Source organism: Arvicola amphibius, chromosome 5 (genome assembly GCF_903992535.2).
Source record: "Arvicola amphibius chromosome 5, mArvAmp1.2, whole genome shotgun sequence".
Lineage (NCBI taxonomy): Eukaryota > Metazoa > Chordata > Mammalia > Rodentia > Cricetidae > Arvicola > Arvicola amphibius.
This window is the reverse complement of record NC_052051.1, coordinates 55103495-55119448: the sequence shown is the minus strand read 5'-3', so window position 1 is coordinate 55119448 and position 15954 is coordinate 55103495. Positions and strand designations below refer to the sequence as shown.

The 15954-nt window shown below is 41.3% G+C and overlaps 1 protein-coding gene across 7 annotated transcripts in view; it reads right to left on the bottom strand.

The window, feature by feature from the left end:
* The window catches only part of Znf106 (zinc finger protein 106), a 58627-nt gene that overhangs the window by 31311 nt on the left and 11362 nt on the right, over window positions 1-15954 (bottom strand). For 4 of the 7 annotated variants that reach the window (XM_038329415.2, XM_038329418.2, XM_038329417.2 and 1 more), the window contains 2 exons: window positions 12282-12343; window positions 1488-1694 (listed from right to left, as the gene is read on the bottom strand). The exons of 1 other annotated variant lie outside the window; for it this stretch is intronic. In XM_038329415.2, coding sequence (XP_038185343.1) covers window positions 1488-1694; window positions 12282-12343 — 269 coding nt within the window. Of the gene's footprint in view, window positions 1-1487; window positions 1695-1752; window positions 2074-12281; window positions 12344-15954 lie in introns of those variants that run through there. 2 more of the 7 variants (XM_038329419.2, XM_038329422.2) reach the window with 2 other exon arrangements.

Here is a 15954-nt window from a genome sequence, read left to right as displayed (position 1 = left end):
TATGTCACCGCAGGGGCATACAAGACTCAAAAAACAGTAACTGTGATATCAGTGTCTAATCTTAGCCTCTGATGTTTAATCATTTAAATAGCAAAGCTTTAATAATAGTTTTGTTGTTAACTGTTAGAAATTAGTGCCCTATAGCCCAGCAGTGGTGGTGCGCACCTTTAATCTCAGCACTTGGGAGGCAGAGGCAGGTGAATCCCTGTCATCAAGGCTAGCCTAGTCTTCAGACTGAGTCCCAGGACAGCCAGGGCTACTGCATCAAAAAAAAAAAAAACCAAAAACCAAAACAAAACAAAACCCCAAAAAACCACAAACCCACCCCCCAAAAGAATTAATACTCTCTCCTTCCTGAAAGAAGCGCAGACCACAGCTGTGCTGCAGCTGTGAGAACGGCATCAGAAGAACTAAGAATTCGAGGTTGCTGTGGGCATTTTAAGACTAAGAAAATCTTCAAGGACGTTTTAAAAACATATTAATATATAGTATAAAGCTACATATTTTCTACATATATTTAAATCTCTAACATAAAAAAGGTGAGTAGATTTAATATTCAAGAAAAATCTTTAAAAATTTGTTTGAAATTTTCTCATCAAATGTTAAGACTTTAATTGTTCTCTGCCTCATTAAGTGAGTTCCTTAGGGCAAAGTCCAGTGTGGTAGTACATGCCTGTAATTGCAGCACCTAAGTAGATAGAGACTGAAGTTCAGAATCATCTTTGGCTATGAACAAGCTGGAGACTAGCCATGGTTACATGACTGCCTTGCTTATGTAAAAACAAACAAACAAAATTTAAGGGCATAAAATCAGTTAAGTAAGACTATAAATGCCTAACACACAAATACATAAACAAAGGTATAAACTTGGGAAGTACAATTAGGGAACTTATAGCGCTCAAATTTACGATATTAATATTTATAGAAACACCCAGAGTGAACCGGACACTGCGTAGTCATTAGAATTTCAAAGGTAAAATTCAGATCTGGCAGAAGCACTGTGCTAATTTACGAGAGGTAATCCTTCTCCTAAGAGATATTATTTAGGCCATAAAATAATATAAATGAATAATAGATGAAATGTCAATTCAACAATGCTTATCTTATACCCCATAGCTTTCTAGCAGAAAACTGGAAGCTAATAAAATAGCTCCACACACAGCAACTCAGATGACAGTTTTCAGGTTTGTAGCTCTATTAATCAGCAGCTATCTAAGGACAAAACTGAGTTTAAGGACAGATAATGTAGCAGTTCATAGTCCTTCAGTCTCCAAACAGCAAACTCAAACAAAACTTTGTATTTAAGGTAAGATTAAGTTTTGGCCTCTTAAAGGCTTACTTTCAAATTTTACATCATGGCCTGGGACTGGAACACAGTTAGTGGGGGGTTCCCTTAGCTGCATGAAGTCCTAGAGGCTCCTCCCCCGAACAGAGAAACTGTCCACGTGAGATTCTATCTCAAAAAATCCAACAACAAAATGACTTACCGACTTTGTTCTTTTTTTTCCTTTATTAACTGAACAAGTTCCTTGTCAAAATATTCTTCTTCTTCTTTTTCTTCTTCTTCCTTTCCATCATCTTCTCTTTCCTGGGCCTCAACATTATCTTTGTGCAACTGGCCAGAAATGTGCTTTGCATATGCAGAGAGACCCACTTCTGTGACCCCGCACACTCGGCACTCATGACTAATGTCCCTAGGGAAAGAGGGAGATGAGGGACATTCAATTCTCCCCACTGGCATGGCACACTCACCAGATTGCTAGTTTCCTCTGAAAGACACTGCACAACTGGGCAGAGCGAACAATCAGTGCTAGTAGATGTCAATGCGCCTTTCATCACTTTCAGTAAACTTGTTTATAGATTACTTCGAAATAAATTTTAGATTCTTTTCCAGCAATCAAGAGGCAACACACTTCAGATCAATGAGATTTAGGAGAAATCTTCTTGAATTGCTGTACTTAAAATCTTGCCAGAGGAAACATGGTGAAAGGGGAGGCAGGGCAGGGGGCTCAGAGCAAACACAAGCTGCCCTGGGGCACAGCCATGGTGCCAGCTGCACCCAGAAAGTCTGGTGACAGCACTTCCATTTAATCTCCGGCTCTCAGGCATTCTTCCAGTGAAGGGTGAGGGTGGAGCAAAGAGGAGGGAACAGCCAATGTCAACGGGGTAACTAAATTGGAACAGCTGGCATTCTGCCCGGAATGTGAAGATTCCGGACCCTGGCAAATGACAGCGGCAGTCCCAGCAAATGTTCTTAGTCTGGATGATACATGTGACACGTTCTGCTTCAGCAGGGCTTACTTTAAAGGGAATGGAAACATGTCAGTTGTAGGAAGTTAACAGCTGTGTTAGGCAAATGTTTTCTCTCAAGTTTCAGAAAATGTTGCAGTCCCGATACAAGCAAAACTGGCTTTTATCTAAACTGGGTGACTGGACTGCTTCTGTTTTTCTTTTACTTGACACAATGGCAAATCTCATATTTGGCCAGTCTTTTTTTTTTTTTTAATGTATACAATATTCTTTCTACCTGTATGCCTGCAGGCCAGAAGAGGGCACCAGACCTCATTACAGATGGTTGTGAGCCACCATGTGGTTGCTGGGAATTAACTCAGGACCTCTGGAAGAGCAGTCAATGCTCTTAACCCCAGCCCCCATATTTGGCCAGTCTTAACAAGCAAAATCTTAAGATTGTAACAAAAATCAATTTGTTACAACTGATTGATTGTAGCAAATCAATAATGTAACTGCTTTTAAGCTTCCTGCAATCCTTAGATTATGTCCCCTGTCTACCCAAGCACTAATGAGAATCATGCAAACTGTGGCTGTCCAATAATCCAAACTTAATCCGGGATCTTGCGTTGTGGCTGACAGCAGTGATGAAATCTGTGTTTCTGATCCCAGTCTGTGTGTCTACATCTATCTCTCCATAAATCTCCAGACATATGCCATGAAACAGTCACCTACCCATCCTTTTATAAACAAATAATCTATCAAAATAAGCAGAACTGATAGGAATTAACAGAGATCATGAAACTGAGCGCTTCATTTACTAGAAGACAGTTCCTGTTGCAGATCACCTGAATGTCCATTTAGAGCAAAGCAGATTACTAAATACCAAGCACAAGGCTATAAGTTACTCAGAGTTACAAACCATAAAACCTCAAACAATGCCTGGTATATTTTAAAAAGCAATATGGGGGCTGCTTTCCCAAAGGACCCATGAGTTCCACGGGGTCTGACACCCTTTTCTGGCCTCTGTGGGTACCTGTTCCTATATTACATATATTTACATAAATATACATATACACACAAAAAATAAATCTTCAGGGAGAAAAGCAATACTGTTGGGCTGGAAATGTATCACAATGGCAGGACATGCACACAGCTAGTGCAGGCTCAAGGCACCAGGTTTGGTCTGCAGCACTGCAGTAAGAAGCAGAAACAGAGTCAGTGAGGCTCTGAGCAGACCTCTGTGAATTCAAAGCCAGCCTAGTCTTCAAGCAGTTGCACACCAGCCAGGGCTACACAGGAAGACCCTGTCTCCAAAAGGGAAGAAAGAACAGAAGGATGGAACAAAGGAGGGAAGGAGAAGAAAGGAAAAAGAAATTTCCATCCTCCAATACTGTCCCCCCTTTTAGTATTTATTTATTTATGTGCATTGGTATTTCGCCTGCATGTATGTCTGTGTGAGGGTGTTGAGTCCCCTGAACAGGAGTCACAGACAGTGTGAGCCATCATGTGGTTGCTGGGAATTGAACTTAGGTCCTCTGCAGGAACAGCCAAATGCTCTCCAGCCCCAGTACTGTTCCTTATATTGGAAGAATCTCTGAAAATCTAAAAGAAAGTAGAAAATTTACACTTTTTGTACTTTGTAGCACAAATGCTAACAGTTTAATAACTGCATCTGTATATTTAAAGATTAAACAATACCAGGTGTGTTGGCACACACCTTTAAATCCTAGTACTTTGGAAACAGAGGCAAGTGAATCTCTTTGAGTTTAGGACCAGCCTGGCAGGGCTACATAGTGAGACCCTGTCAAATCAAACAAACAAACAAGAATCATTATCTACTTTCTCATCTCCTCAAGAATGAAGTTCTCTGAGACAACTCAGATTGATGCTCACTCTAGGCAGTATTAAGTTGTAATAGCAAGTAAGTACCTCACAACACAGAAAGTTTAAGATATAAACAGGAATCTGTTCACAATGGGCAGCACCAGAAGAATTTGGCGGATATAAGACAAATGCCATTCCTACAGTGTAACCAAAATCCAAACCAACTTCGTTCTTAGTTAGAAAACCATCTTGTCTTCAATGTCATCTACGATTCTACTCAATGTATAAATGCTAAACTGAATGCTGCCATACCAGTGGCCTCATTCTGTTGGAGACTTTTGTACTATCTCTTAATTTTTCTTTTTTTTTAAAATTAATTTATTTAATGCATTGGTGTTTTGCCTGCATGTATATCTGTGTGTGTGTATGCATGTATATGAGGGTGGCAGACCTTGGAATTACAGACAGCTGTGAGCTGCCATGTGGGTGCTGAGAATTAAACCTAAGTTCTCTGGTAGTCAGTGCTTTTAATTGCTAAGTCATCTTTCCAGCTCCTTAATTTTTTTCAAAATTGCTGATACAACTTTATAAAATACAAAAAAATTATTTTCTTTTTTTAAAGATTTATTTATTCATGTACTTAGTGTATACACCAGAAGAACAAGTCTGATCCCAATACAGATTGTTGTGAGCCACTATGTGACTGCCGGGAATTAAACTCTGGACCCCTGGAAGAGCAGTCAAGTACTCTTAACCACTGAGCCATCTCTCCAGTCGAGAAATTTTTCTTATATTCAAGCAATCAATATCCCTCTTTTGAATTCTTCATTAATAGCTAGCTTAAAAACTTTGCATAATATTAGGCGGTGGTAGTGCACATCTTTAATCCCAGGAGAGACAGGCAGATCTCTGAGTTCAAGGCCAGCCTGGCCTACAGAGCGAGTTCTAGATCAGGCTTCAAAGCTATAGAGAAACCCTGTCTTGAAAAACAAAAACAAACAAAACAAAACAAAAACCTTTGCATAAACATGTAATTACGGACAAAATGTAGTCAGTGCTTTTGTGTCATAGCTAACAAAGGCAATGTTCTTCCTCGGGGTGTTTGAAGGGCCCAAATTAGCTCTATCCTGTCACCACACAATTTCCCCTCATGTACAAAAGGCAGTCTTAAGATACTCTATGCATAAGCCTTTCTTTATTAAGCTTGCTCTAACTAAACCACAACAGCTGCTTGATAAATAAAGACTTGAGTCTTCGGTAGCTTCTATCTGGAGAAACTACTTATATCACACCTACCCTTGTCCCTAATTAGAAACCAAGGAAAACTGACCAAGATGGTCAAGCTTGCCTTCAAAACTGAATATAAAAACTTAATAAAGTATCTTATAATTCTTTACAAGATCATCACTGAAGAGTAAAGTTCAGCTGTAAGCACAGTAACTGAACATGAAATTCAGAAGAAAGTCATATATTGAGGCTAAGAGGAAAAAGGAATATGGGTTGATGAGTATTTGTTTCTAAGGCACAAACCGGTTATGACTGTCCTTAAAATAATGCTCTAAGTCAATATATAGTTTTTGAGACTTTATGTGGGTTTTGCATGCTTTTTACTTGTTATAGGCTAGCCACTTGTCATGGCTGCACCTAACATACGAGGAAACCTGTGCGAAGGTGCTCCCCTCTCAATAAAATGAGTTACGGTGTTCAAGATGGCATTTACATGAGAAAAAGAAATTACAAAGCAACACACAATCCACATGAGGTCCAGTCACTCAAGACAAAATGAAGTCTGTGTATAGATGTAAAACTGTGAATGCATATAAAGTTTGGGTAGGACAGATAGCAAGATGGAATGGGATTTTATTAAAGAGGAATAAGGTAAATATTCTTCCCCCCCACTTTGAGACAAAATTTATCTATGTAGTTTTGGCTGTTCTGGAGCTCCCTATGCAGATCAGGAAGGCCTTAAACTCAGAGATCCTTATGTATCTACCTCCTGAGTGCTGGGACTAAAGGCGTGTACCACTACACGTGGCCCACCAGACTTATTTTCTATGATCCTATATTCATTATCATCTGAGTCTTATATAAAATTTGTTTTTAAAATACGTTTTAGGGGAAGCTGAAGAGCTAGTTCAGCAGTTAAGAGTGCTTACTAAACTTTCAGAGGAGCAATATCCATGTCAAGCACTCCAGCTTCAGGGAGATTCAACATATCTGGCGACCACAGACACGTACACTCATGTGTACATACACGCAGATGTACACACACACTTAAAAATAATAAAAATAAACCTTTAAAAATAGTAATTTTCTGGGGCTGGAGTGATGGCTCAATGGTTAGGAGCACTGGCTGGGGCACTCCCTGGAGTCCCTCCTGTCCTCCAATTCTTTTTTTTGTTTGTTTTTTTTTTTTTGTTTGTTTGTTTTTTGAGACAGGGTTTCTCTGTAGCTTTGGAGCCTATCCTGGGACTAGCTCTTGTAGACCAGTCTGGCCTCGAACTCACAGAGATCCACCAACCTCTGCCTCCCGAGTGCTGGGATTAAAGGCATGCGCCACCACCGCCCGGCCTCTGTCCTCCAATTCTAACTGCCCCCCCCATCTTATTCCTAGCTCTGCAGCAGATCGCCCCTCTCTCCTCTTCTGTGGCCTCTCCTTCCTCTCTCCTCCATTCCCAGGCGTCTACACACACCCTGGTGGTATATCCAGCTCTCCTCCTGTGGAGCAACTCCCCTGCCACTAGCCCATCCACATTCCTTAGTGTCAACTTCCAATACCCAGAAACATGTTCTACCCTGGAACCCCAGCCATCACACCTGGGAGAATAAAGCATTTCCTACCAGGCAACCCACAGCCACTGCACTCTCCTAAGAACCAGAGAAGGCAACAGAAACTAAGGAAAGAATTCTACACGCCCAACAAAGTCAAGTGCAGATATCAGCACCTAGAGTTACAGTCATACCAAACCCAGATGCCTAGATACCAGGATTAAAAACACAGCAACAGCCAGGACAATGTCTCCCTCTACTAGAGCCCAGAAACCCTACCACACTAGGTCCTGAGTAATGCAATACAGCTTAAGCACAAGACAAAGACTTCAAAATACCTATTACAAATATCTTCAAGATCCTTAAAGAAGAAATGAAAAAATCCATTAATGAAAACACAAACAGTGGATGAAATGGAGAAAACAGCTCAAGATAAGAAAGTGGAGTCCTAAAGAAAACCCAAGCTGAGGGAAAACTAAAAATGAAAGTCTAAGCGAGCTGCGCGGTGGCTCACCACGTAGGGCGCGTGCGAGTGTGCGTGCGCGTGTCAGCGAGTTCGAATCCCGTGTGTTCTGTCTGTGTGCTGCTTGTGCTGACCTTGCGCGCGCGTGTGGATAATCCACGCCGCATCTTGTGGAAAAAAAAATGAAAGTCTAGGTGTTATAATAAAAATAAAATGCCATAGGTCCTGAATGGCAGCAGTAGGCAGAGGGCACGAGACCACAGAGGGCCCCACAAAGGCAGCCGGGCTAGGCAGGGAGCTGCGAGGCAGGTGAGAGACAGAGACCTATTATGCACACCATGCAGAGAAGTGGGTATTTATTTAGCGGGTTATGGAAGGGAAAGGGGTAAAGGAGAGAAGGGAAAAGAGCAGAGAGAGAAAATAAAGAGAAGAGATAGACATAGAGGAGGGGGACGGGGAGAAGTGGGGACAAGGGAGAGAGACCAAAAGAAAAGGCTGGGAGTGGAAGGAGGATCTGCTTGCCTCAGCAGACAGGAAAGTGGGCGGGGCTTGTCTCTTAAAGGGACCAGACAGACCATTACACTAGGAACTTAAAAACAAACTTCTGAGGCAAGCTTCACCAACAGAATATAAGAGATGGACTAGAGAATCTCAGGCATGGAGGAAAAGAAGAAATGGGTGCCTTGGTTTAAAAAAAAAGTTAAATCTAAAAAAAGAAAAAGCCTCCAGGAAATCTGGACTAATATGAAAAAAATCTACAAATAATAAGAATACAGCAAAGAGCCGGGAGGTAGTGGCGTACTAATCTCAGCACTTGGGAGGAAGAGGCAGGCAGATCTCTGTGAGTTTGAGACCAGCCTGGTCTACAGAGCTAATTGCAGAACAGCTGTTCCACAGAGAAACTCTGTCTTGAAGCCAAAAACAAAACAAAACAAACTCCTTCCCAAAAAACTTGACAGAAAGAAACCCAGGCCAAATACTCAGGAAAAAGAAATTATTTTCCAAGCCGGGCAGTGGTGGCGCACGCTTTTAATCCCAGCACTTGGGAGGCAGAGGCAGGCAGATCTTTGTGAGTTCGAGGCCAGCCTGGTCTACAAGAGCTAGTTCCAGGACAGGCTCCAAAGCTACAGAGAAACCCTGTCTCGAAAAACAAAAACAAACAAACAAACAACAACAACAACAAAACTCCAGAAAATAACAGAAGAAAATTTCCCCAACCTAAATGAGATGGTGTCTGTCAAGATACAAGAAGCATACAAAACACCAAATAGACTAGATAAAAAAAAAAAAAATCCCCATAACACTTAATAATCAAAATACAGAATGTATAGAATGAAGAAAGAATATTAAAAACTGCAAGGAAAAAAGAATAAATCATACATTATGGCAGACCTATTAGAATAACATCTGATTTCTAAATGGAGATTCTAAGTCAGAAGGGCCTGGACACATGTTCTACTCACCACCCATCTTAGACTACTATACCCAGCAAAACTTTCAATCACAATAGATGAAGAAAGGCACTCAACTATAAAACCAAATTTAAGTAGTATCTATCTACAAATCCAGCTCTACAGAAGGAACTAGACAGAATACTTCAACCTAAAGAAGTTAACCACACCAAGAAAACACGAGGAATACTATCAGACCAGCAGATAAAGGGGAGGGGATGACAACCCGCACTACAACAGAAAATAACGGGATCAATATCAATGTTTTCAATTCACCAATAAAAAGATACAGACTAACAGATTGGGTTAAAAAAACCAAGATCCTGCTGCTGCATTCAAGAAACACACTTTAACATCAAAGATAGATTATCATCCCAGGGTAAAAAGAAAATGATATTCCAAGCAAATGAACTCAAAAAGCAAATTGGTGTAGCCTTTCTACTGTTCTACAAAATAAGACTTCAAACCAAAACTAATCAGAAGAAATAGGAAAGGACACTACATATTCATTAAAGGAAAATCCATGAAGAGGATACTGCAACTGTAAACATCTATGCACCAAACCCAAGGTCATAAAAGAATACTAATCTTGCCAGATCCACCTCCACCACCTGTCTCTGTGAGCCAGCAGACTGCATCTCTTGTTTAGAAAGGGCCCTTTTCACTTCATAATCATGCCCATTAGTAGTGTGGTTTTCTGAACAACAATTTTATCAACCGTGTCATGATCATCACAAGTTACAAAAGCAAATCCTTTCTTTTTTCCCACTCTGCGTGGCTTCCATAACTTCTATGGTTTCAATCTTGCCATACTTTTCAAAGTAGTCTCTCAGGTTATACTCTTCTGTATCCTCTTTAATACCACCAACAAAGATTTTCTTCACTGTTAAATGGGCACAGGCTCTACAGAATCCTCTCTAGAAACGGCTCTCTTTGGTTCCAGCACACGCCCATCAACTTTGTGTGGCCGAGCACACACTACAGCATCCACCTCTTCTTCGCAAGAGTAGGTCACAAAACCAAAGCCCCTGGAATGTTTTTTTGGGGGGAATCTCTCATTACCACACAGTCTGTAAGTGTGCCCCATTTCTCATCTGTGGTTTCAAAAGCTCAGACAACCAATAAGCAGTTTCCTCAACTGTTCTGGTTCCTTTGGATCATGGCCTTCCATTTTGAGACCAGAACTTTGGAGGCTGGTGGAAGTAATTTTGGTCATGGTAGAAACTCTGGTGGAAGAGGAGGCTATGGTGGTGGAGGTGGTGGCAGCAGAGGTGGTTATGGAGGTGGTGATGGTGGATGTAATGGGTTTGGAGGGGATGGTGGCAGTTATGGTGGTGGTCCTGGTTACAGCAGTAGAGGAGGCTATGGTGGTGGTGGGCCAGGCTATGGAAACCAGGGTGGTGGATATGGTGGTGGGGGAGGAGGAGGATATGACAGTTACAACGGAGGAGGAAATTTTGGTGGCAGTAACTATGGGGGTGGGAACTATAATGACTCTGGAAATTATAGTGGACAACAGCAATCAAATTATGGACCCATGAAAGGGGCAGTTTTGGTGGAAGAAGCCCAGGCAGTCCCCATGGTGGTGGCTATGCATCTGGGGGCGGAAGTGGTGGCTATGGTAACGAAGGTTTAAGAACAAACAAACAGGAGAAAAGGGCTACAGTTCTTAGCAGGAGAGAGCGAGGAGTTGTCAGGAAAGCTGCAGGTTACTTTGAGACAATTGTCCTAAATGCCTTAGAGGACTGTAAAAATCTGCCACAGAAGGAACAATGATCCACAGTCAGAAAAGTTACCGCAGCTTAACAAGAGGCCCTTCTTGTTCAGGACTGTCAGAGCCACAGATTGCAAAAAGTGCAACTATTGATTAATGCAATACAGTGTCGATTAGATGTACATTCCAGAGGACTTTCATCTGTCGTAGCTTTGTCTTTTTTGTTCTTTTCATTACATCAGGTATACTGCCCTGTAAATTGTGGTAGTGGTACCAGGAATAAAAAAAAAAAATTAAGGAATTTAACTTAAAAAAAAGAATATTAATCTTAAGTAGCATATTGATCCTCACACAGAGATGGGTGACTTTACTACCCCCTTCTTGCCAACAGATAGGTCATCCAGACAGAAACCAGAGAAATGTTGTAGCTAAATGACATCATAAACCAAATGACCTAACAGACATATACAGAACATTTCACACAAACACAAAAGAATGTATCTTCTTCTCAGCACCTCACAGAACTTTCTCCTAACTAACCACATACTTTAGATTGTCTTCATCTAAGTATATATTTTAGGAAGTTTCTATATGACTGCTCAAGTGGTCCTTAGTTCTAGCTGTCCCCGTTTTCCCCTCTCTCTCTGTTTTGTCCCCCACATTTGATCCTCCTATTACTACTGTCCTCCTCCTGCCTACGCACAGCCATCTATTCTACTTCCTCTTCTTAAGGAGATTTAGCTGTATCACCCAGTCCCTTATTCTATGTCTGACCTCTGTGGTTCTACAAACTGTAGTCTGCTTATCAATACCTAGCAGCTAAGATCCACGTATAAGCAAACGCACATCATATTTGTCTTTCTAAGAGAAGCCCATTTTTTGTTGCCACTAGGCATAACCATTACACATTACAGACCCAGGCATAGAAGAAATCATTAGCATTTATATGCTAATAATATGCTAAAGTCTAATAATACCACATTAATTTATAGATACAAGATAAACCTGTAAGATTTACAGTAAAAGGCCAGGTGGTGGTAGCGTACGCCTTTAATCCCAGCACTCGGGAGGCAGAGGCAGGTGGATCTCTGTGAGTTTGAGACCAACATGGTCTATAAGAGCTAGTTCCAGGACAGCTGGGGGTATACAGAGAAACCATTTCAGAAAACAAAAAGGATTTACAATAAAGCTAACACTAATATCAAATAGTAAGATGGCATTGTCACAAAAACTTTATTATTCATCTTTACCAAATCTCTATACTTCAAATCCACATTAGTCAAGAAGACACACAGATATGGAATACACAGATATGGAATACATGGAATGCACATACATACATGTTTTAAAAACCTCTTAAGCTTTAAATCATTAACAGAACATTCATGTCCTTTATTTGGTTTTGCAGACACTAATAAGCTTCAGCATAGCTTAGAAGGTTGTGAATTTCCTAAGCTATTTCAGCAAGACTAGGGGTTTACAGTATACAATTAATTTGGCTAAAGCAAAAATATAGAAAAAATATAGAAAGTACTAGCTGCAAGGCCACTATGCAGGAATTAGCTTGTAAGAAAGCCAGTTCATGCCAGCTCAACCTTGTTAAATCTACTTGCCTGAGTTGCTATGAATTCTACCCATGTGTAGAAGATGCACAAAGGAACCAGGGTTTATTTTTTAAATGCCAAAAATCTACTGTCATTAATGCTAAATGACTCAATGCCATCAGACAACAGTCATCATGATGGATTATTGAAAAATAAGCAGGTAGGCACCATCAGCACTTAGACCCCACATTAGCAAATTTATGGAAGAAAGCTGTTCTTATTACCTGCCCTTCAGGTTCTCAAGTTCCCTGTGATGCAACATGCTCCGCATGTGTTCGTCCATCTCCTTCCAAACAAAACACAACAAAAGAGCAGATTAACCAAGGGGACTGCCAGGGTGGGGGACTTCCTCTGTAGATACTCAATTAACAATCTGGATTCAAACTCCTGGGGCCAAAAATTTTGTCATCACCCTTTCTCAATTTAAAATCAATAGTGAGTCCACAATAAATAATTCTTTCGCTATATTTCATGCTTATTTTTATTTTGTGGGGTAGGGTTTCAGCCCAGACAGGCCCTGAACTCATTAGTAGTTGAGAATGACCTTGAATTCCTAATTCTCCTACCTCCATCTCCAATGCTAGGATTATAGACACACATCACCATAGCTGGCTATCATTTTAAAAAGTCATTTTTAGGTATTTTAAGTGGTTTTCTGAAATGATTAGAAGCATTGGCCTTAGAAGGGAAAAGACTAAGAACAGAGTATGCAGGTTAAATTCTATTTCATTATAAAGAACATACAGAGTTTGCAGGGAGGGAAGCAGTCAGGTGTGGTGCTCACGCTGGAATCTCAGCATTCAGGGAAAGTCCTAAACCGACCCACCACGCCACCAATCCCAGCACTTGGGAAGCAAGTTTGAGGCCAATCTAATCTACAGAAGGAGTTCTAGTTCACCCAGGACTACACAGAAAAACCCAAGGACCCAGCAATATGACGGCTCCGCAGGTTAGGACACTGGCCGCTGAGCCCGATGACCTGAGTCATCATAGGCCACACGGTGAAAGGAGAGAACTTATTTTCACATGCACACGATGGTATATGAGCGTACAAACATGCACATGCAGGCATACACATGGACCCATATACACAAAAATGTTTTTAAAAGTCTTTCTAATCACTTAGCTTTTAAAACGACTCTGGCACTTTATGTATATGTAGTATATGTACATGTTCATGCTGGTGTGCACATCTGTGTGTGATTATAGAGGTCAAAGGTCAATGTTCAATATCTTTGATTGCTTTCTACCCCATTTTTTCATTTTTTTAAAAATATTTATTTATTTATTGTGTATACAATGTTCTGTCTGTGTGTATGCCTCCAGGCCAGAAGAGGGCACCAGACCCCATTACAGATGGTTGTGAGCCACCATGTGGTTGCTGGGAATTGAACTCAGGACCTTTGGAAGAGCAGGCAATGCTCTTAACCACTGAGCCATCTCTCCAGCCCCATTTTTTCATTTTTTAAAGTGTGTGTGTGTGTGTGTGTGTGTGTGTGTGTGTGTATATACGAGTGTTCATGCAGTGAACGCAGGTGCCCGTCTAGGGTAGAGGATCCATCTTCTAGAGCTGGAGTTAAGGTGATTTAAGATGCCCAACATGGGTGCCTGGAGCCAAGCAAAAAAATAGTATGTACTCTTAACCATCTCTCCAGGCCCTCCACCTTACTGAGAGACGAGGTCTCTCAATAAACTTGAAGCTGGCCAGTCTCTGTGCTGGGACTGTGAATGTATGCTGTTGCCACTGGCTTTCTGTATGTTAGTGATCCAGACTCAGGCCCTCATGTTAGCATGGGAAGCACTTTACTAACTGGGCCACCTCTTCAGTCCCTAAGTTACAACTCTTATTAAAGTTTGGCAGAGCATGGCATATAAGTTGTTAATAAACATTTATTGAGGCTGGTGTTGGTAGTGCATGCCTCCCCCCCCCCCCCCCCCCCCCCCCGGTTTTCTGAGACAGAATTTTTCTGTATAGCTTTGGAGTCTGTCCTGGAACTCACTCTGTAGACCTGGCTGGCCTTGAACTCACAGAGATCTGCCCGCATCTGCCACCCAAGTGCTGAGATTAAAGTGGCACCTTTTATCCCAGTCTTGGGAGGCAGAGGCAGGCAAGTTCGAGGCTAACCTGACCTCCAAAGAGAGTCCCAGGACAGCTAGAGCTGTTACATAGAGAAATGAAAAACAAAAAACAGGCCGGGCGGTGGTGGCGCACGCCTTTAATCCCAACAGTCGGGAGGCAGAGACAGGCGGTTCTCTGAGTTTGAGGCTAACCTGGTCTACAAGAGCTAGTTCCAGGACAGGCTCCAAAGCTACAGAGAAACTCTGTCTCGAAAAACAAAACAAACAAAACAAACAAACGAAAAAGGAAAAACAAAAAACAACCCACATTTGTTGATTATAGATAGGCATTAAAAAATAGACCCTCTTTCTTGGAGCTGAAGAGTTGGCTCAATGGTTTTAGCCACACCCACAGAGCAGCTCACAACCATCTGCTACTCCAGTCCCAAAGGATTTGGTGTCATCTTCTGGCATCCTCAGGGACTGCAAGCACACGGTGCACAGATACACATTCAGGGAAAACATTAATATAAAAATATCAAAAAATTTAAAAAGTAAACAAATAGAGGATCTCTATGGAGTTTTTCCCCTGAAAAACACACACTTTGAGGGGCTATGAACATGGCTCAACAGTTAAAACACTTGTTGCTCTTACAGAGAACTCAGGCGTGTTTCCAGAACCTATAAGGGAGCTCACAACTCTCTACAGCTTCAGTTCCAAAGGATCTGGTTCCACCTTCTGGCCTCAGTAGGCAACAGGCACACACTCACCACACAACGTATATTCAGGAAAAATACCCATAGACATAAATTAAATAAAATAATTAGTCTTTAATAAACACCAAAAAGCCCTCCGCACTTTGAATCCAGCTGGGCACAATGGTGCACACTTGGACTTAGTACTCAAGCGGTCAAGGCAGGCATTCACCCATTCTTCTACTCTGACTACCCACTTTACAACTTCCCTACTTAATTTATTTGGGTTTAAAGGAAAGATTAAAGCTTTGCAATGTTCTAACTCTCATTTTACCTTTAGTAGAAGAAAATAATCTGTGCAGAAACTATCACTAAAACACATGCACACAGTTGGGCATGGTGGCATACATCTATAATCTCAGCACTCAGGAGACAGAACAGCAAGTTCAAAAACACAGCAAGACCCAAAGAAAAGACACATACAAAAGCCAGGCAGTGGTGGCGCACGCCTTTAATCCCAATACTCGGGAGGCAGAGGCAGGCGGATCTCTGAGTTCAAGGCCAGCCTGGTCTACAAGAGCTAGTTCCAGGACAGGCTCTAGAAACTACAGGGAAACCCTGTCTTGAAAAACAAAAACAAAAACAAGAAAAGACACATACATGCAACTTAGAGGGCTGCAAACATTTCATGTATAATTAATGTCTGCTTATATAGTTAATAAACAGCTACAACTCAACTGATTATGCATGCTATATTCTGTGTTGACTCACGCACTTTCCTACTTAAACCACAAAATACCACTGAATATTAACTCCATAAGGACTCAAGGATGCAGAGAAGCTAACTCCTTTATTCACCAGGTATTCCCCCAAGTGCTTACTATGCCCTACACACAGAGCTAGGCACTGAAGAAGTAAACGTGAAAACCAAGTGGTGAAACGCAAACTCAAGAAGATCTGACACAAGCATCATGTTATAATCTGAGTACATAATGCATTTTTTTCATCATATACAGTTTGTCAGAAACCATGTAACCATGCCACAGTACACTGTTTTTATCTCTATAATGTGATATACGGGCAGCTGTTCCAAAACACTGCCTTTAAATGGTGATTTTACTGATTGTTTCCTTTCTATCTCTA